This window comes from Carcharodon carcharias, chromosome 13, assembly GCF_017639515.1.
Source record: "Carcharodon carcharias isolate sCarCar2 chromosome 13, sCarCar2.pri, whole genome shotgun sequence".
Taxonomy (NCBI): domain Eukaryota; kingdom Metazoa; phylum Chordata; class Chondrichthyes; order Lamniformes; family Lamnidae; genus Carcharodon; species Carcharodon carcharias.
Window position 1 is genome coordinate 41,900,525 of NC_054479.1, and position 21,601 is coordinate 41,922,125.

Consider the following 21,601-nt stretch of genomic DNA (forward strand, 5'->3'; position numbering starts at 1 on the left):
TTTTCATCACAGGTTTTTCACTGGGGCACTGGTGAATAATCTGCAAGAGGGTGGAAATACAATGGCAACATGATGATCTGAAAGACATTCAGGAGTGTCAAATGAGCTTCAATTTTATTAGTTACAGTAAATCACTGATATGGTGGAGAATGAAACTATGTAACATGGAAGAGAGTCAGGCTAGGTAACACAGTGGGTAGAGTATGTAACACACTTGTAAGAGGTAGGGTATGTAACATTGGGACTGAGACTATGTAACACAGAGGGGAGTGAGGATATGTCTAAACAACTGTACGTAACACAGTGGAGTGTGAAGGGCGAATATGTATCACAATGGGGAGGCTATGTAACAGAGTGGTGTGTGAAGGTAGGATATGTACCACAATGGGGAGGCTATGTAACAGAGTGGTGTGTGAAGGTAGGATATGTACCAAAATGGGGAGGCTATGTAACAGAGTGGTGTGTGAAGGTAGGATATGTACCACAATGGGGAGGCTATGTAACAGAGTGGGGTGTGAAGGTAGGATATATACCACAATGGGGAGGCTATGTAACAGAGTGGGGTGTGAAGGTAGGATATATACCACAATGGGGAGGCTATGTAACAGAGTGGGGTGTGAAGGTAGGATATATACCACAATGGGGAGGCTATGTAACAGAGTGGGGAATGAGACTATGTAACAGAGTGGGGTGGCAGGGACGGAGGGTACAGACAGAAGCATCACCCTTGGTGAGAATACTCCATGGTTTGGTGACATCACTTGTGAGAATTTTCAAATGGAAATAATATTGGTGAACAATAAAAGTGCCTGATTAATTTACAAACACACAATTATCATGCCAACCTCCTCTTTTGTCGGCTCTGGTGTAACAGAGTGGAACTGTGATTGGAATAACTGGGACAAGAGACTTGGATAAAAATTTATTGAAACTTTTTGAGAACTTCAAAGCGAAAACAAAAATAGTACAAGAAAACCAAGAACTTTCAACATTTTATAACACAAAATATACCTTCATTTATTTTGTTTTCAACTCTCGGCACTTTCAAGCTGTAAGCATAAAATTTCCGTTCATTTTGACACACCAAAAAAAAACCCCGAAAGCGTCTTCATTACTTCTCAAGCAACTGGTGAGCTCTTATTCCTTACTCTAGACAATAGCACTTTAACACTGAAACAATGGTAAAAGCTAAACAAAAATGGCACGTCTTGTACTCGGAATCTACAAAGGTTTTGTTTTAATGTAGCATGATAACACATTGCTAGGTAAAATAGTGGTAACGATGTGGGCACTCTAGTTAATAAGGAGTTGTGTTGAAATGACTATGAGGCACGAACAAAGGCTTGGAGCCTTATATACAGATGTATGTACACCAACAATAAATTAAAGTATAATTTCGAGTATTCTAATTTCAGTATATTTACACATGTTATCAAATAATTACATAAATACTTTATAATAGGTCTCCGTTTCTTTCTGTTATTGCATATATATGAAAAGCAGATTGACGGCTACAAACGAAACTAGAGATGGTGCCTGGAGACTCCCATCTTCCACTGTTCGGCTACTTTTTTTTTGATAAGTTGGGAAACTCGATAATATCAAGGCTCTACACTAGCAATAAAAAAGAAACAAGGCTGTACGTGTGTGACATGCAAAGCCCTTTTCCTGGCTTTCGGATATCACCTTTCCTATCAAGGGGAGCCGCTCCTACTTGACCGATCTTGTTTGGTTTCTAGTCCGCTGACCAGGCGCTGTATGTTCTGGAGTTGGTTGGGCGTTTCTTTCTCTGAACACTGTTTCGGCGACAGGGAGACCGATCCCGAGGAGAGGGTCGAGGACCTGCTGTTCACTTCAGACCCCGAGTCCAGGCCGGCTGACACGGGGCTGGTTGCCATACTGTTCACCTTCGTCTCGCCTGCGGTGGCCATGGTTGGAACGGCGGTGGTCAGCAAGCTGCTAGTGTCCATCCCGGGCACGGGGAACGTGTAAGGGCTATACCTCAAGCGAGGCCGGACTGCACTGAGGAAGGGGTGACGGTGCACAGAGGACGCGACAGATGATGGGACTCCACCAGGCATGGAAGCCGCGGCTGCAGCGGCCATGTAGGTATAAGGATAGGGGAAAAGGCTACCAAAAGGTGACATCGCAAGGCCCTGTCAATGTAACAAGAGGAGTTAGTTTATGTTCTCAACAACTGATGCTAATTACTGATATATATAAAGAATGGATGGATTAGACTGGATTCCCGCGTTCAGTAATCAATTGACCTAGAAATAACGCAATGACTTGTGTTAAGATTTACCGACATGCACCGAAAATGAAAGTAGGCACTGTGGAGCACTTTAAAACTTCTGTCCAAAGTACACACTTTGGGCTCTTTAAAGTTCCTGACAACAAAAGGGCCTGTAATTATATGCAAATATCTCTACTATTCCCCTATAGGGCGCCCAGAGAGAGCCAGCCAGAGGGGAAAAAAAAGTGAAATATCTGAAAGATATAAGTCGGGTGTGATTCTCCCCAGCCAGTCGGACAGTTTACCTTGAGCAATATTCGATATTTTTCATTTAACTTTTACTTTAATATCATGTATCAGTCATCTAGCGTTTAAAATTATTCTTTGGGTGTCGTTAGGAACGAAAGTCACAGACTTCATGTGATTGTTGTTGCTTCAAATGATTAATACTTCATCAGGCTGACTTCTGAATGTTGCCCTCAGAAAGCTTGTTTTTCAACATTGAAAAATGACCGAAAAAGTAAAGCCTGAATGTCCTATATATCAGTCTCGCACGTACCAAGAGAAGTAACTTTCTATGACACAGGGTTCAAAGAGAGAGGAGGAGGATGGAGCTTTACCTGAGAGGCCAGGACATGTTGTTGGAGGTGAAACGGTAGAGTTGCCGCTGATCCACCAGGTAGTCCCTGCTGTGAGGAAACAAGTGTGTCCAGGCCGCTGATCCCGCCCGCGGTGCCCGACATTGAGGCCAACAGGTGACCCATACCTGCTGCCATATTTGGGAAGGCCCCACCCATAGCAAACTGGCTGGGGTGCAAGAGAAGGGGATGTCCTGCGCCCAGTGGGGTAAAGAACTGCTGGCCAGATAAGTTATGAGAAAAGGCGATGTTCTGTAAGTGTCCGTGGTTCAGGTGTGAGATACTATCCGTCTGGACTGTCAGGGGCGAATAGGACTCCTTGTTTAAAACACTGGAATCATCCGCTTTCTGGTGATGGTCTCGAACTGGGCTTTTGATCTCGGGTCCCTCGCCATTAAGGGCTCTGGTGCTTGAGGATATGTTTGTCGGGCTCTGCTGCGAATCGGTCAAGCTCTTATCAGTCCTGGAGCTTTCATGTTCTCTGATTCTGCTCACAGAGTCCGATGGGCGTGGATGCGATTTGGCGGAATTGCGTTCCTCCTTTCGCTCCTCGCTGGCGGTCGACAATTTTCCTGAGTCATTCCCTTCCGGAACGAGGTCCTCTTTACTCTCCAGGTCGCTTTCTTCTTCATCGCTTTGCAAAGCACCTGGAACTGAGGAGAAGACGATTTCAAAAAGAGAAGGACAGCTAAAATATTCTGGCACTTTTGGTAGCCACACAGTTAGTGAGATTACGGGCTCCCAGGGAGAGTCACAGCTAATGACAAATCCCAATACAATGACCTAACACTGTTGAAATACAGACAATGACATTAGGTGCAAGGAATCCAAATTCTGTCTTTTTGGCTTCTTATTGCTGAACTTAAAACAGAAAATGCTATTTTGTTATATGTAGTTTCTCTGAAAGGAGATTTCTAATTCTAATTATCTTTAAAAGCTATTAAATCCCACAAAATATCTAGAATGTGCAGACAAGTGGTCATCGTTTCTGGTGACCTCATTGTACACCAGGGGGGCAGTCAGTAAAAGTAATGCTGCTTCTTGTCCTGGGTTATTCGGTGGTGAGGTGATAAGGATCTTCAATACAAACATGCACTCAATTAATGTGCGCGTGAAACACAAACTTAGTCGCGGGCTTTATATAAAAAGAACAAATAAGCAACTTGTGTAGGTAACAAAATAATAACCTTTTAAGTTCGCAGTTCCCGGAGTGGAAAGAGCGGGGGACGTGGACTGACCGAAGCATTTGAAAGCCGGCTGCTCGCTGGAAGAATCGTCCGATGTCCCATTCTCTTTGTTACCCTTCTGCTGTTCTTCATAGACTCGGAGGGATTGAATTGCCAACTGTTTTCTGTTTAAAAAAAAAACAAAGCGGGAGGGGCAATGACTTAAGTTTTTAGTTATCAAATAACTGCCCCTGTCATTTTCAGTTTTATCTCACCCTGGATATCGAATGCATTATAATTATGTTGGGTCATGACTTATGCAGCAATATTCTGTGGGCATGTCTTATAACTTACTTTCGCATGTTCTTAAAAAAAACCAGCTAAGATGACACCAGGAGCTAACATCAAAAGTAAAGCGAAAGGCAGAGCACTGCAGCAACATGCAACAAGCAGTATTCCTTCCTCCTTTCGGTGCTACTGAAACGATGACAGTGCTCTATCAGATTGTGGTTAACACCATGAAAAGAACAAGGCCCAATAGTCCACCCATGGACAAATAGACCTGAATTGAACTCAACTCACCTCTTCTCTCTTCTCCCATTTCCCGTGTCACGAAAGCCTTTGGCAAATGGATTGTTGTCGATTTTTAACTGGGTTATCTAGATGTAAAAAGTGTAAGTTTAATACTTTTCGCTGCTTTGCGATATAATACAGCATCAACTGCAATCTTTACTGGAAATGCGCAGGCTCTAAATAACACTGCTGCAAATTGCCAAAGAAATGCAGAGGCCAGACAGTAGCATAAACTTATCATTATTGTTATTCCGGATTATTTTTTAAAGTAAAAAATGTCGAATTATGTTAAAGCAGCCACCGCTTCACTACAATCTATTATCCGTCTCTACCTGACCTGTAGCTATAACATTTCCTTCTCTTTTAACTCTGCAATTATCGCATTAAAACTTGAGCCAACACTGAATACAACCATTCTGCAAGAATATATCGGTGCAGACACTGCAATGACTTGAGTTCAATGTTACTGCCATTTAACGCGGTGTATTGATTGTACTAAATGTGAAAATGCAAGGTGCAAAATCAAGGATCTCTCCCCCAATGAAGCATCTTTGAATCACGCTAACCGCGTGTGAGCTAGTACAAGACAGGCAGGCACTTTATCAGGGAGAGATAGGGTGAAGCTGGTCTGGCGTCAGCACCATAATGTGCCCGCTATTGACAATAAGTCAACAGTAACTTTATTGCCCCTTCTCATCCTCCTTTCAATAGGATCGAGAATTTAACTAGATTGGAATTACTGTCCTTTAAGTAATGAACTGAAGATAATAATGATACAGTGCGAGAAACGATCCAACACCCAGCCTGTTAACGTCGTTTCATTTATCATGTTAACACCCTTTTCGTTATCAGTTTTATTCTCTCCGAGACTCCCCTTAATCAACAGTGCGCCAATCAAGAATTATCTACTCACTGCAGACAATGTACTTAATTGTAACTCTTATTAATAAGATTCGCTGACTAGCGAGAAGTCTGATGAGGAGTTAAGTTCCAACAAAGGGGTTCCAAGTCCCTTAAAAAAACTACTGGGGAGAAATGATTAACAATAATTAACTTAATTGTTCATCCTCCGAGGCTTGAACGTGTAAATGAGCACAATATTCCCATGTAACACTTCGATTTAAAATCTATAAAAATCCTCGGCGAGCTTGCTTTGCCTATTAACAGTACAAAATGTCTCACTTTTTAAATGACTGTAATTTAATAACAGTTTAGAAATCTATTAAATCTTATTACCTCGCACAACAAAATTGATAGAAGCCCACAGCCCACACAAACATATGCATACGGGAGAGCGTTTACTGCCGCATAAGATAGCCCACGCCAAAACTGACATTACAAAACAAATCATAAAATCTAAATAAGACTTCGTCTGTGCAGCATATTCAACAAGCATTCTTGCAGATTAAATCAAACTGCCATTAAAATTACATTGCTCAGAATAAACTAAGCGACACAGGCAAGAAAATGAAGTTTCCCGAAGGTTTCATTTTTTGGTATAATGGCTACATGTATATTACAAGAAACATTCCGTTTTTGCAAATTACAAACTTACTTTTTATTTACTCACCTTATCATTTTGGTACGCAGTCACCGCAATGAATTCTGTTTCAGGGAACACATATGTCCGGAAAGTACTGTAAGGAAGTTTCAAAATGTCGTTCGCACGAACTATGTGAAATCTAGGTTGATACTTGTGCATGGAGTTCAAAATAGTCTAAAGAGAATAAATCAAGCAATTACAACTCGACCAAAGCGAGTGCAGTTGTACACATGGTCTGACTGCTTCAGATTCAGCCAGGCTGCTGCTAAACGTGGTATATCGTTTTGCTGTTTAATTGTACACTGCTAATTAATGGTTGATCGGCAACAATATAAACTAATAGCCAGTCGAAAATATTTTACAGGAAGGGACAGAGTTCAGCAGGAGTGTAAATCCTCTGCATGAACAGCTGACGGCTTGGTAACATTTGCACTGTGGCCTCCCCCATTTGTTTGAGGACTTGCAAAATTAAATCTATCTGGTTTAGAAATATATTACGCCTATCTACATATATCTGCTTATGTGTGTGCGCCTTTCTATCCCTTTATATATGTGTATATGTAAACCGGCAAGACAGTTCACAAACACTGACATGCATGTCAAAATTGAGAATGGTATGTGTTAAATGGTAAATAACTAATGTATAAGCACAAACTATTTCAGCTGGTTTAGTATACTGCTTTTTGAAGGTTATATTAAAATACGGTGACTAACGGAACTACTGCTATCGTCATTGTTATTACAGTGGCTGGATTTTTTTTCTCTTCAGCCAGCATAATGCTTAATACATTGCAGATTTGCCAAGTTGTGTTAGTTTTCAAATATTTCCACCATAAGTCATCATTGTCTATTACTCCGAGATTTACAAACTGAAAACTGAGAAAGTTGACATGTGACTAAGCCTTATCACTTTCAGTACCATAGAAAATTGTAAAATATTATCCTAACGATCAAGTACTTGCATTCCCAGTTACTTAAAATGGCCGATCTACACAGTGCCTCAGGTTATAAGAACACATAATATGGAGAAAATAATACATAAAAACACAACCCTGTAAAGCCCTCATGTCAACTCGTTTGCGCTTTTACCTAAAAAAACATTGAATGGGGAAATATTGTAGTATTTTAACCGAGCACGGCTAAAGAAAATGCATTTCACTCATTGGTTACGATGTTTTTAAATCATTCGACCAATTGGAAATTAATTCATAAGTAAATATATCAAACTTACAAATCCATGTTTATCTGAAATGTTGTTTGTCAGCTTCAGTTTGTGAAAAGTGACGACTTTAGACATCCATTGCTCACCAGTAGCGGGACTATCAGGATGAATGTACATTCGCTTTGGCATTTCAGGGTCAGCTTTTCCGGCTACCATCCAGCGTGAGTTGTGGAATTTGTACCTACAGTCATCTGCCGCCACAATATCCATTAGCAAAATATATTTGGCCTTCTTATCCAGACCCGTGCATCTAACTTTAAATGGCGGGAACATTCTCCTGCAAGAAAACATTAAATTGACTTTTTTTGTACATTAAACTGTCAGTAATGTAACCCTTATGAACGCCAAATTAGAGTTAGGTTTCTATACTAATTTTTTGACCCAGGGGTTTTGATTCACAGGTATTTACTATGTGAAATATTGGAGCCAACACATTTCAGTGCTAGTATTGTTAGACAGCAGCAAAGTTCATTAGATGCCTTGTTGAAAGTGTTTAAGGTTTATATATACAGAATCCTGCTCTTTGTAAAAGATGCACGACAACGATAGTGAACCAGTAGGTTCTATCTGGAGATGTTTTAGCTTAAATTTTAATGTTCTTGGTAAGATTAAGACAAACATGACAAACAACCCTGTCGGAGGGATAAGTGCGTTAGTCACCTGGATAAGGCCGCGGCTAACTCAACGTTTATGGTTTTATAATCACCAATTGGTGCCATAAAAAATACTCTGCGTGAGTTAAAATGTTCCATCACAGGTGTCGTGAAAATAATCTGCCACACGCTTCCCCCCCTCCCCGCCCCCCCGCCCCCCCCCCCCCCCCCACGAGATAAATGCAACACCCAGCACCCCAGACAACCCTTGAAACTAAGTACTGTTTGGAGCCTTAATCCTACAATCGGTGCACGTTATTTACAACGCGGCTTACTTGTCCCATCCTGTTATTGCTCGGATCAAATGGATGGATAAATAGAGCTTCAGTAAGTCCGGTTAATCAATCGGCCCTCTGCAGACCACATGTGACCTTCCCTATCACAAGGAAGAACCTATTTAAATTAATTCATTAGCATTTATTAAAATTAAATATTTGATCCGAGGCCGTGCCCTTTATTAGTCTAGCGATCTGAATTGTTCCGTCGCATTAACAAAGGTGCAGACGAAATGTTTTGGGATTATGTCCATGCTATTTCAATAAATAAGTGATTACATTTATGGAGACAAACTGTATCATCGAAATGGATCATTATACAGGAAGTGTTGTAAAAACCCTTGACAGATTAGACGCTAATGCAGCTGACCACTTTTCTCAATTACATCTATTTTGCCTGTTTAAATGCTACAACGCTGTAATATATATAATGTATATAGTATCTCGCATCATAACTAATCACGGCTGGATATTCAAAGAACTCGAATGGTCTCGAATCAGTGAGGTTGGCATTGGTCTCTTGGATGGAAAAGTGCGCTGTACCTTCCAGATTTGGTGATAACCATTTCAGTGCCACACTTGTGAAACTGATCCCACAAATCTTTAGCTTCGAGTATAACTTTCGGATCGTCTTCCACTTCTTCCTCGGGCTCCAGAGTCTTAAGAGGCCTCAGATGCGAGGGCTGGTGGCCCATTGCCGACAAAGCGATCCCAGCCTCACCTGCGCTCACAAGCTGATCCATAACGGGCTTGCTGAGTCCGCCCGGGAGTGTGAGAGCGGCCGAGCCGGTCGGAGGCAGGGCGAGAGCCGGGAAGAAAGGAGGCTGATGTCCCAGCACAGCACTCATCGCAAAGTCCGGTGCCCGGTGAGGTAAGAACGGATGATAAGCCATACTTGTCCCCGGAATAACTGGCTCTCTCATCGGTAAATTCATCCACTCCCCGGATTTCTGTCGCACTGTCGCTTACAAGCGCATCATTGTTAATATTATAATTTTTTTGCTCTTCACATAAACTGAAAGTAAGACTGCTTGGTGGTGGCAGAGCCGAGACGCATCTCCCCAAACAGTCAACTCCGGTCTTTCTGGATGTGTGTGTGTATGTGTGCGTGTTGCGAATAGCTGAGCACTGTTGATTGGCTATTTGACGCTTTTGGACCAATTGTGTGGCTCCATAGGCGTGGTTTTGACAACTAAAGCCGGGGATAGATGAGTTATAAAAAGAAGGTGTCGGAAACTGTAACGTACAGCGAGCATCACTACTTCAGCCGTGTGAATATGTCAACATCATTAGGGAGGGAGGGGGGCACCAGCCAATGGAGACGGCGCAGGGCCGTCTCAGGTGCCTTTACCCACCATCGTCTACCAGGAAATCAGGCAAAGAATCATGTGTCTGTCCACAGGCCAGCCGGACTCTCAGCCAGACAGCCCCTTCTGTCCCATTCTCGCTGTTATAAGCAATCTCGGAAACATCACACTCCTCCCTTCACACTAATCCGCCGCCGCCTTCAAATGCCAGGCCCGGCGATTAGCATTCGTTTTTTTTTATATATTCATGCTGATTTTGGGAGGGGGGGGGGGGGCGTCCTCTTGTTGTTCACTTGTCTTGTCCTTATTCTCCCGGCCTGCCGCAGATTGTGATCTCTGCATTTTAATGTGGGGGGTGGGGGGGAGAAGGGCCGCGAGATGTCCAGTGTCTTAATTTTATTTGTTTCTTGTCGATGCTTTCAACAACATAAAAAAAAGTCTCATTTAACGAGGTGATTTAATTATCAGGACATGGCGCCTTATGGGCTGCCGCAGCTTCATGGAGAAAGGACATTGCTTTCTCCCCTCTCTCTCCCTTTCTGAAAGCCCTGGGAAAAAAAAAGTTGTAACTGCAAAGCAATCACATCGGCTAAATGCGCGGAGATAGGAGCGGAACATCTAAAGTGATTAGCTCTTGTAACATTGCATTTTTGACGCACATGTTTAAGGGCGCTTGGCGCCAGGCTGCTGACGTTCAGCTGTAACTAGCGTCTCGTATCACTTTTCGGGTTTTTTTTAAACCCAAAATATCGCCTCTCTGATCTGTGAGTATATCCTGACGAGAAAGTCGCTCCGGCCACCACTAATCTCCCGCCGTCGGAGCTTGCGATCTGACGACGTTTCATTTTATTCCCGGTTTTCTTTCCCCCTTCTCTCTGTCGTGTTGTGTCCTTGACCACCCCGCCACCCCCGCTCCCTCCTCCTCCTCCTCCTACCTCTTTAAGCCGCGGATACCAAAAGCACGGCGCTTTCCTGACCTGTGTGGAGATTTGGAAGTCGTCAGATTCACTTCAAGGCGAGTTCCCCTGAACCTATATGTGTACATTTTTATTTGGCATCTAGACAAAGGGAGATCCCACTCAGATTTGTGCTTTTTTAAAATAATAACTATCGTTTTAAACGTCCCTTTTATAACTGTTTCTTTTTCTCTGCCTAAAGAGAAGCAAATGACCGGATCGTATTCTGATATAGTCTTTTAAAAATAATAATCATATTCTATAATATCGCGGTTGAGTAATAAATATTTACGAATTATGCGTTATAATGTAACGTTTTGAAAGGTTGCACTAACTTCCGCCAATTATGACTGACCTCCCAGGCTAAGCACCCTAGAGACTCGTATTATGAAGGGAGGGTGCACTAATCTAGGATCAAAAGCAGGAAGGTGCGAACTCTCTTTGTCTCTCCTCGCCCGACTCATTCACCCTCCTGTGTGTGATAAATCTACACTGGCGCCAACTACGTATAGGATGATTAATTTGCAAGCAAACAAAAGGGAATTGATGGCTAGCCATCTTAGTTAAACATTCGCCAATACCGCAAGCTACTTGTTAGCCGTCAGAGCCTTAAAACCTAGTAAGTGCACTGATGTGAAAATTAAAATGGCTTTGAAAGCATTTACGCCAGCACCGAGTCTCTCTGTAGTGCCTCTGCAACCAGACACCTCACTTCATTAGCTATAAGCAGACAGAGCAATAGCCCGAAATGATACAGAGGTTTGTTGATTACTGTTTATCTGAAAGAGGCGGGCACGTTTACATTGGCAAGTTTCGTGTAAATATTCTCTTAGCATGTGTGAGGTCCAGCTAGTGCCGATTACATGCTTATTCCTTCCTAAATGTTCAGCCACATTCGCGAGCCCTTTCCAATTTAACCGAACGTGTGATTAAATACTGGTCTGAGTTTAAGCTGTGGTCCCTATTTTGTTCTGATGGCGACCAGTCGTAATGAAGTGACCTCTATGTTTAATCTTTTATCAATACATAAGTGATAGAATTCTCTAGCATGTGGGTAATTCAAATATTAAAATATCAATGGATTCATACACGCGAAACAACTCAGTTGAGGTATTATAGCATGTATTGTAAAGTTCGTATGAAAATGATGGATAGAGCTAATCAGTATGTATCTGTACGTCATTTAGTCTTCAAACATCGGAAATAGTGGTGGAAGGCAGCTAAGCTATATAATCAAAACACATATTTATATTACATTGTGGCAACTGTCATAATAATTTATTGTGGATATTCCCTCAGTTTATCAATTGAAAGGACCATATTTGTAAAGGCAAGTCGTTCCTTCTGGCAAATAAAAGCAATGACTGTAGCTGTTAGCACTTTCAAATCGTAACTTGCTATATAAGCAAGTTGCAGTGAATGGGTAGCAAATAGCAGTGTGTATGCAACTTGGATTTGGCCTTCATATTGAAATATCTATATTGTTCCCCGCTCCCAATCCCACCTCACTTTCTGCCTTGAGTCCATCCAACTCGTCTTTTTTCACACACTCGCTGCCCTTTTCACTATCCTTCGTCATTTACTACAATTTTCCCTCCTTATCAAAATACTTCCCTTTATTGTCCTTATGACCACATCTTTCCTTCAATACATTTAATAGATTTTTTTTTTAAAACTGGCCCTTTCCTATAGCTAATCTATACCATAATGGCTTCCGCTTTGTAGCTAACACGGTAAATATAGCACTCTGTGATAAAGTTCATGAACTTAATTTCTAACTTCTAGAAGTAGTATCCTGCTCGGGTTCATAATAAAAACAAAACAGGCAAACGCAGCTTGTGACCTCTGCGCCGTTCTCTTGACAGGTACTTCAATTATTAATCAACTGTTTTAGTGACATAGGACGAATTTTGTGCGGATCGTCAAAAGTTGTCTCCTTCCAGACAGCATAATTTTTAGGCTATAGACCGACACTGGCGCCAACAGGTTTATGCTGCTCACAAACCTCCTCCGCACGTTACATGTGATCATCCGTTTGTCAATTTTCATTTAGGAACATGTTCCTGGCAAAATAGCTAAGTAGCCTTCGGATAATGACCAACTTCCATTTATCCAAGACTAACAGTCCTAATTACATTTTTAACCAAATAATGATTTGGACTTTGCGATGAGATGTCAGTCGAAAATATTTTTTCTTGTGGAAATTAAACTAATTGGAGTTTCCATGGGCAACTTATTCTAGGTAGCTAACTACTGTATCAATGCTCTCTTTGTGTGCTTTTTGCTACAGAAACGCTGTACAAAGAATAAGCTGATACATTAAGAACTGCCGACAACATTATTGGTGATGCGCTTCTTGCAGATCGAATGTGACAAGCCCCACCACATGAAACTGTAAGGTGTCTTTTTTTTAAAAATCGCATTTTGTTATCAAGTTATGTTCTGTAGTCGTACCAGTCAGCTCGTGCTGAAGTTCTCAAACTGTTTTTTTAAGGTAAGTGACAGGAACATCGCAATTCATTGTTAGGATAATTTCGAGAATATACACTGATATGACGGAGAGAATGGAATAAACCTTCGTGATGTACTTTTTGCGAGGGTTTCAGTGCTTATTTGCATTGATACGGGCCCAAAGTACACGTGGCCTTGCATGCATTTAGTTGTCTAGAACTGACAGCAATTATTGGGGATTTTTTTACTGAGCAAATTTTAAGCAGATGTGATGTAGGTTTTAGGCAATCAATTAATGTCTTCTTCGACGGGGGTGTTTAACATTTTTAACAGAAGGGCAGGGTGAGTATAACAAGAGTCTCTGTTGTTTGCTACAGATTTTTTTTTACAAATACGTGCGCTTTTTACACCAGCTGATTTAATATTACACAAGCAATGAGCGAGCGTAATGCTTTGTGAAACGCAATTACAGTTTTGTTCTCTGGTCTGAACGCCTATCCATTTCATTTTATGGCGAATCGTTTGCTCACGATCATAGTTCTGCCAAGTTCCTTAAAGATTTTTTCTGGCGTTGGCCGTTGCTGGCATCTGCAGTAGTTTTCTGTAGCTTCCCTCAAAGGCTTTAGCAATTATACTTTGCGATTGGTGAAATATTAAGCTCCTCGTGACTGTTGCATGTCTGTAAATGTAAATAACTGATGGAGTCTGCAACTCCCCATTCCTCCACCACCCCCCCCCCCCCCCCCCCAACACACACACACACACACACATACACCAACATTGCACAATATATGTATTGCCCTTTCCTAAAATTACAATCAGCTTAAAGCGCAGATACTTCAGTCTTCTTTTGGGATACCGGACAATCACGATTGATGGCATTGATGATAAACAAATAGGCGACATATCTGAGTCTGGCCTCTCTTCTGTTGGAGGGGATTTGTTAACAACGCGCCTAGCGTGAGATACATCATCGATTTCCCCCTAAAGGCACAGGAAAGAACAATTTGAGAAAAGTTTGCTCAGGGCATCCATCGACCTTTCACGTAACTCATATTTGTGGTAGAATTCTATTATACAAGTAGAATGCATATTTTATAAATGGATCAGCCATTGCTCCCCCGCCTGTGATATTCTTTAATTTTCAAGGAACTAAGCTCTCTTTTGTTCTAACATACACAGTAATTGTCACACATCATGAAAAACGTTATCAACCTCGAGTAGAACAGTGATATGTAGATGCTCTCCAGAAGTTTTGCACGCTGATGAGTTCAAACCTCGCTGATTATGTTCTAGTGATTTCAAAATCGCCATTGGTATTGTTCAATATTGAGGCAAAAATGCATACCTGTGGTTAAAAGAGACATGTTGTCACTAGTGTTCCTCCTAGCAAACGTTTTCTGCATATAAACTGTAATAAAGTGATATTTCTTTAAGAAATGCATAGACTTGGTAGCGTAGTTGAAACTGTAAGTTTACTCTGGATTCAATGTTTGCAAGGCCTCATTTGATTGGATGATATAGCAAAATTGAAAGGTTCTGATGTTCGTCTGTCTATCTAACTATTTTCACATTATTTTCCACTCATCTGTCTTATTTCTTTTTTATTGTTGACATATAGGTAGGTTCTTTTCATACTTTCTCCTACCTCAACACATTATGGGATAAAACGCTATTACAGCAATGGATTACTGAAATGCCCATTGGGGTGGTAATGCCTTATTATTAATTGATGGGCAACAGTAGAGCCAACTAGCTCTAAATACCCAAGGTTTTTTTCTTTAAAACAATCTGTACCTTCCTGCTCACTACTCTACATTGCAGCAAATAATAATAGTGTTTGTGTTTCTGGAAATACATATACATTCAACCATTAGAAAACACAGCATGCATTAAATGGCTGATTTCAAGAGAAATTTGTTTATTTAATACATTGATTCAGAATAGTTTAGTAAAATGTGGTAGAAAAATAATAGTTACTATCATCTGTGATTATTTGAAGGTAAAATTGAACCAAATATTTGAATCATATCCACTATAGCATTTTCTTCAATTGTATGGATAAATATTGTTCAGCATTTAATATTTCCCTCTGGGATTTGAATGCATAAGCAAATGTAATGATGCTTCAATGTGACTGTAATGTTATTTTTTTCAAGAGTCCCAGTATTTAAGCTTGAACTTGTATTTAAGATTAATCTGTGAATATTACAGATTATAGTGGCATTTTTTCATATTGCACTATTTATACTGTATGCATTGATGAATCGATATTTGTAGTATGAAAAATGACATTATTTTTCAGAATACCTCTAAAATATGAAATGTAGCTGATTTTTGCTATGCAGCTTTTGATAATCATAGTACTTTGGGTTTAATAATAATTTAATAATTTACTTTGGAACAAAATACTTGATAATTCATCATTGGCCTGATGGAGTGAGATTTTTAAAAAATCTTGGAGCGAGAGATTCGTTATTAAAATTGCAGCACGTAATATGCCCTGAGGTAATACTGTGGTGCGCACCGAGGTTAACTGTTTAGACAACTGATGTAATTTTTAAATATGTGAATCTGATAGACACAGTTTTGTTTTGGACCATTTTATGAAGGAGCAGAAAGCTTCAATGCATAACCTTTACTAATGCGACCAGAAATTGATAGTAAGGATTAAAGCACATTTCAGAAATCAGTAAACAACCAGGGGCCAAGTAGTAAAATTCATACCTGATCGTTTAACTTTCGACACTCTCGTCTTTGTTCATATAATAGGGACTGACGTTGCAAACATGTTGCAGATCTCGCACTGAGCATGAGTACAGTGCATCATAATGTTGTCCGTTGTTGACTGATATGCTGTTTGTCAGTTACCACAAATTGAAGTGAAATATACTCTTAACATGGTTTGCAGTCTACTACGAAATGCAGCCCAGAATAATTTGAAAGGTAGATCATAAATAAGGTGGTAATTCACGTGCTGTTGAAAACATTAAAGTAAGTGAAGAAGAATAATATAAATTAGCCACCAGAAAAAGATCAGAACGTTTACACAGCAAGTATTTAGCTGCTTACATAAACAGGCAAAGGTAACATTTATGTACCTTTAGTGACCATTAACTGATACCTAGAACAAATTAGCTCGCGTGCCGTCCATGCAAATGCCATTATTTTACGTTAGCAACTCTAATGGTGACCTGTGGAAACGTGTGTACTGATAGCGTTTCATTTCATGGCAATGTCAAACGTGTTTAGGATGCAGTTACAAGTAATTCAACTGTTATCAATGGCAGTTAGTGTTGTAAGGAACAACGTTATTTAAGGACCATATTTAAAAGGGCTCTTATGGAATTGTCACATTAAATGTTCACAAACCCGCTTCCATCATTAAACTCAGAATTGACGAAAACTCTCACTTTGCTTCCGTTTTAGCCACCGATCTCGAGCACCGTTCTTGCAATCATTGCTTTGCACAAATTGTGTAAAACAAGCAGATTGGTGCCTGCCACATCGTGTGCAGCAGAGCCTGTTGTTAGAATTTATTAAAGACAGATGATTCTCGTGTTTTTAAAACATACGGAAAAGATTTACAATTCAGTTAATTGCAATGTACTTAGGTCTATCATCACTCCGCAGGTGTAAATATCGGTCGTTTAGATGTGTGACATGTAGAACAGCATTCTTCATAAGTGTAACAAGTCCAGGTATTCACTGAAAAGCATGAGTCGAATGTAGTTGTGTTAATTGTAGAGAGAACAAAATGCAAACGTCACATTGCAGAAATGCTTAAGTATTTGGTACTTAATGTTGAAAGAAATGGAAATGTCAACGGTAAGTTTTATAATGATATATTTCAGATACTTATGCAAATATAAATATTATAAATAACGGCAATCGTTCGTCATATAGAAAACAATGGACGAGCAATACTAAACTGGCGTGGATACTTTGAGGACAAAAAAAAAGCCTTGTGCTTTAACTCTCCTGTCGCAGATATACATATCTCTTATTGTAACAGCGCCAAAACGCCCTGTGGTACCTCTTTAGCCACCGTAGGTCAAATTGCTCCCCCGAGAAATAGCAGCCATCTATCGCTTGATGGCGCTGTCTTTGGGTTCCCTGCTTATTCAACCCAAGATTTAACAGGGTACGTTCAAATTTACCTCTGCTGTTGCTTCTATTTCTCTGATAAAAAACGTCTTTTTAATCAGCGAAGAGTCAACTGTAGAATATTATAGTTACGTTAGTTTTTTTAAAAAAATCAATGTGTCAATCGCACTAGAAAATATAAATCAGCCTTCTCATCTAGCCACTGTCTTGCTACTGCCCCTTGTATCAAACTTGCTATACCTTCAGCGTTTTTCAGCTCCATGCAAAAGTCAATTTAATGCAAAAAAGTTCATCCGAAGTTCAATTTCTCTGTTGTAGGTTCGCCCTTTGCCAGTGTGACTATAATTTCCATGGAGCTATTTAGCTGCCCCAATGATATATGAACGTCAATCAAACTGATTAATATATTTTTCAATGGTTTCAATTGAAACGTTAAAATTGGAGGCTGGGCAGTCCCAATACTTTAAATTATAACATTTTGATAAAACCTGGTATGGTTTTTATAGTTTGGAATTCTGTCGGGCGATACTTTAAAAGGAAAAACTTAAATTTGGGCATGAGTGGACTCAGGTTGTCTCCACTGGTTAGAGCGTTGGCCGGTTCTTCAGTCCTGGCATGTTTTGCTTTTTGTTTAATAGTCCCCTTCTTTCTGGATAACAAGCAAAACTCATAGACTGACCTCTTTAATGGCGTTTTCACCAGGTTAGCGTCAATCAATTCAAAGGTCATACGGTCCGAAGCTCAAGTCGATATAGTCAGTAAAATCGATTTTATTGTTACACCTCAGCTTGATCAGTAAAAAGGGAAAGGAAAGCTGCATTTATTGTCATTTCAACGGCTGCAATATTTCTATTACTTTTATAACGTATTTTCTGCCTCATTATGAAGCCTGAAATAATCTTTTGATATAAACTCTATAGTTGTCATCCCTGCTACGTACAGTGGAGGCGAATCAGCAGCTCCCAGTCTCTCCTTAATTAGGGTATTACACGTTATTCAAAGCAAAGCTGGCTTCAAAGTGTGTATGACTGTACATTTACGCTAATTAAACTCATTAGCATGTTGTGTTTAGAATGCATTTCCAGCATAAGTTATATTTTATGTTTGGGCACGATCATATCTAAATTATCCACGTGTTAATTAGATTTTCTTCAAATGAGAATTGTTATCCTGTACCGGATATTATCCGGCCGCTGAATTACTCGACAGCGCTGTATTTTGACCTACCGCCATCCCCCCCACCCCACCAAAAAAACCCACAACGACATCGCTTTAAATTTTGAGCCCAGACACGAATCCTATTATCAAAGCTTCAAGTTAAAGACCAGGGCATTAAAAAAAATCTCCGCGACCTATTGCACGAAGAAGCAATGCCTTAAGATCAATATAGAGAGAAAGACAAAATCTTAACAAAGGTTCACTGGAAGTCTAACGACCTCTGACATACATTGCAAATTAATTGGAGACTATATGAGAGAAGGTGGGATTCCAGTTAATTAGTCGAAAATGAATAAAATTGAACATTATATGATTTGTCTCCGAGTACCGCTTTGTTAGTGCGGATTTAGAGATCAGAGTACAGAACAAATTGGATGTGAGTAGCGTGGTGCACTGTTACACTGTCGTTTTGTGCCCTGGCGACAGCTTCAATCCTGGGAAAAGGTAAAGGGGATCTGGGCGATCACAGCCCTCATTATCTCATGTCTGAGCACATCTTTGGGAACAATTCATAATCAACATGGGCACTCAGTGTTTGGACTCGCTTTCTTGCAGCACAAAGTATACGTTTATTTTCTTTAAACTTTATTGCATGTAACGTCTTAGTTTTTTTTAAGAGCTCCTGATATGTAAACCTTCAAAGAGAGATTTCAATTATATTTCTGTAGTGGACTTGTTGCACAATTAAGAACTTACTGTCCTTATAAATGTGAAGTGTTTATCTCGTAGCTGTAATTAGACTCTTCTTAGTGATGCAATGCTGGCGATTCTTTTACTGTTACAGCAGACAATGGCCGGAGAAAATGTGGTTGTGTTTTGAGAAGTTTCAGTTAAACAACACACGTGACAGGGGCTAGTTCCAGGTCCACATCCAGCGCTGTGCGCTTGTGTGTGTTGGGTTGAGCCGGGGGCGGGGGGGTCAATAGGAATGGAGGAAAGAGACGGGGAAATAGCTCGGTACACAAAAGTATACCGGTTACCGATTTCTCTGTTGATGTACCGAATATGATTACGGCGTTTGCACGGCTCATTTATGTTAGTTGCAAAAGCGCAAACACACGAGGATTTTAGGTATAAAACATGTTAAAATGCAATGGAAGCACCAGATGAGTGAACAACAATAGTTAACTAATGGAGAATCTGTAGAGGGAAATAATAAGTGAATACAATAACAGCGACACATGACTCTTGAAATAAACTTAGCTCAGAAAATGGAACACTGGAATATTCACGATTGTATTATTTCATAGTTATCTTCTGCAACTAACTGTATCCATACATTGATTAGTCTTAAAGGGTCGACATTAAAATGAAAGATGACAGAACCTAAATCCAAACAAGCGTTTTTCTTCTTGAGTATTTAATACTTTTAGACTCTGACACTTTTAGATTTAGACACTGTTTAGATTCAAACCCAACAATAACTTGAGAAGTATTCTAACCAAATAAAATGTAATATATATAAGCACTGAACCCTTTAATTGCTTCTTTAATTAATTTATGTTCGATAATATACTGTAAAAAATTGAGGAAACATGTCGGCATGTTGGGTGAAAGCTCTTAAAGGATGGACTAATTCCTAGCACTTGCAGAATTAACTCCTTCAGTGTGGGAATGCCAATGTTTAAAAGCACTGAAATGCCGATTTCCCGTCGTGAGTTCTACTTTTATGTGACCTAATCAAGACCATAAATAGCAACAAAAGCACATCCAAATATTTGTGTTAAACGGTGAGGTGGGAATATTACAGTTTATTTTTATTATCAGATCATACATACGTCCTAGACTAACCTGTTGCTCAGCCGGCGTTGCAGGCTATACAATTGCAGCATTCGGCAATGTTGCCTCGAACACGCTGGCAATAACTTCATTATCACGAATCTGGACTTCATCATTACGAAGCAGAGTGTTACATGTGATCAGCATGTTAAAAGAAATATAGTTGATTTTCTCCAAGTAATAAATGAGTTTAGCTTCAGGTAAGGACACAGGGTGGAAATGTGGAATGTCAACGAGATTTACACCTGTCCTATGACTTAAATTGACAGACCTATTGCCTACAGAGATGACCACTGGTGCCAGTCTGTCTGGGACTCATCAGCAATACTTTGTAACTTTAAATGGACGAGACGATCTAAGCAACCTAATAACATACGTATCGTTTTATTACCAGAAACCACACTAGCGAAGAAAGACAAATATTTATTTTTAAATACGCATCATAATTGCTGTGTTTTCTTGTTCTAGATCTTGATTGCTAAAGGGGTGTAGCTGAACTATTATTGCCAAATAGAGGGTGGTTACCCTGACAGCATCAACAGTGATCTATGTTAAAGTTACCCCAAACAAATAACCCTTACACAATTACCCAAGTGTCCCACCCAATGGACATTTCAGTGACAGATATTAACCAGACGCCAACGGAATCCTGTTCAACTGCAAACCCCTCTTTTCTAACTCGTCGCATTTGTTGTGCACGGCGAACACATTACCATTTCGCAAGGGCTGTTGCCATCCTATAGGGCTGTTGAAAACATTCATCATATTGGTCAAAGTGGAGCCAGGCCCACTCAGCCACCGTATTCACACACAGGTAGCCTAATGATTCCATTAAGCTAGACCAAACCGTTCTGGATCAGTAAGCACATGAGAGGCTAGAGAAACTAATGCCCCACTGTCACCGTCATTTAAAGGTTTCAGGAAAACACCATCTGACATCCCAACACTGTCCTTCACCAGACATTCATTACTTGTCTTTCGTCCAACCAGAGTAGCATAATCCCATAAAGCTCTCTATATTTATCTGACTACACTTCTTGAAACATTTTCTTCAAATATTTACCAACAGACTCATCTTCTTCAATTTAATTTTCCTGAATTATGGCCTTAATGTTATTTTTTTAACTCATCGACAATTTTCATTAAAGCATGTTGTAACGTATATCTTACATCTTCAGGATTTGCACCAATCATTTGAGAAATGCTTCCAGTTTTATCGAAACTAATTTCAAAACGCTCAATTGAAGCTTCTACACTCATATCAAAATAACCGTTTAACATTCCCAATAACAAGACGCAACATAATCCTATTTGCAATTTGGAGTGTTGCTGTTTTAAAGTCTTCGTACATACACTTTTTAGAAATGTTACTTCGAGTATCTTTCGAACGTCACTGTCAAAATAAATATATCTACCTGTTGATTGAACACTATATCATGTTTATCCTCGAGTTAGTATTTTACCAGGACAGATTTTG

General features: G+C 40.0%; 1 protein-coding gene across 1 annotated transcript; it reads right to left on the minus strand.

Annotated features, from left to right (window-relative positions):
* Window positions 1-909: 909 nt before the first annotated feature.
* tbx3a (T-box transcription factor 3a) lies at window positions 910-9,398 on the minus strand. The gene is made up of 7 exons (XM_041203627.1): window positions 8,850-9,398; window positions 7,388-7,655; window positions 6,184-6,330; window positions 4,623-4,699; window positions 4,062-4,225; window positions 2,857-3,527; window positions 910-2,156 (listed from the first exon to the last, which is right to left on the minus strand). The coding sequence occupies exons 1-7, from the start codon at window positions 9,239-9,241 to the stop codon at window positions 1,695-1,697; spliced, it is 2,181 nt and encodes a 726-aa protein (XP_041059561.1). The 5' UTR covers window positions 9,242-9,398; the 3' UTR covers window positions 910-1,694.
* Between the last annotated feature and the right edge of the window lie 12,203 nt (window positions 9,399-21,601).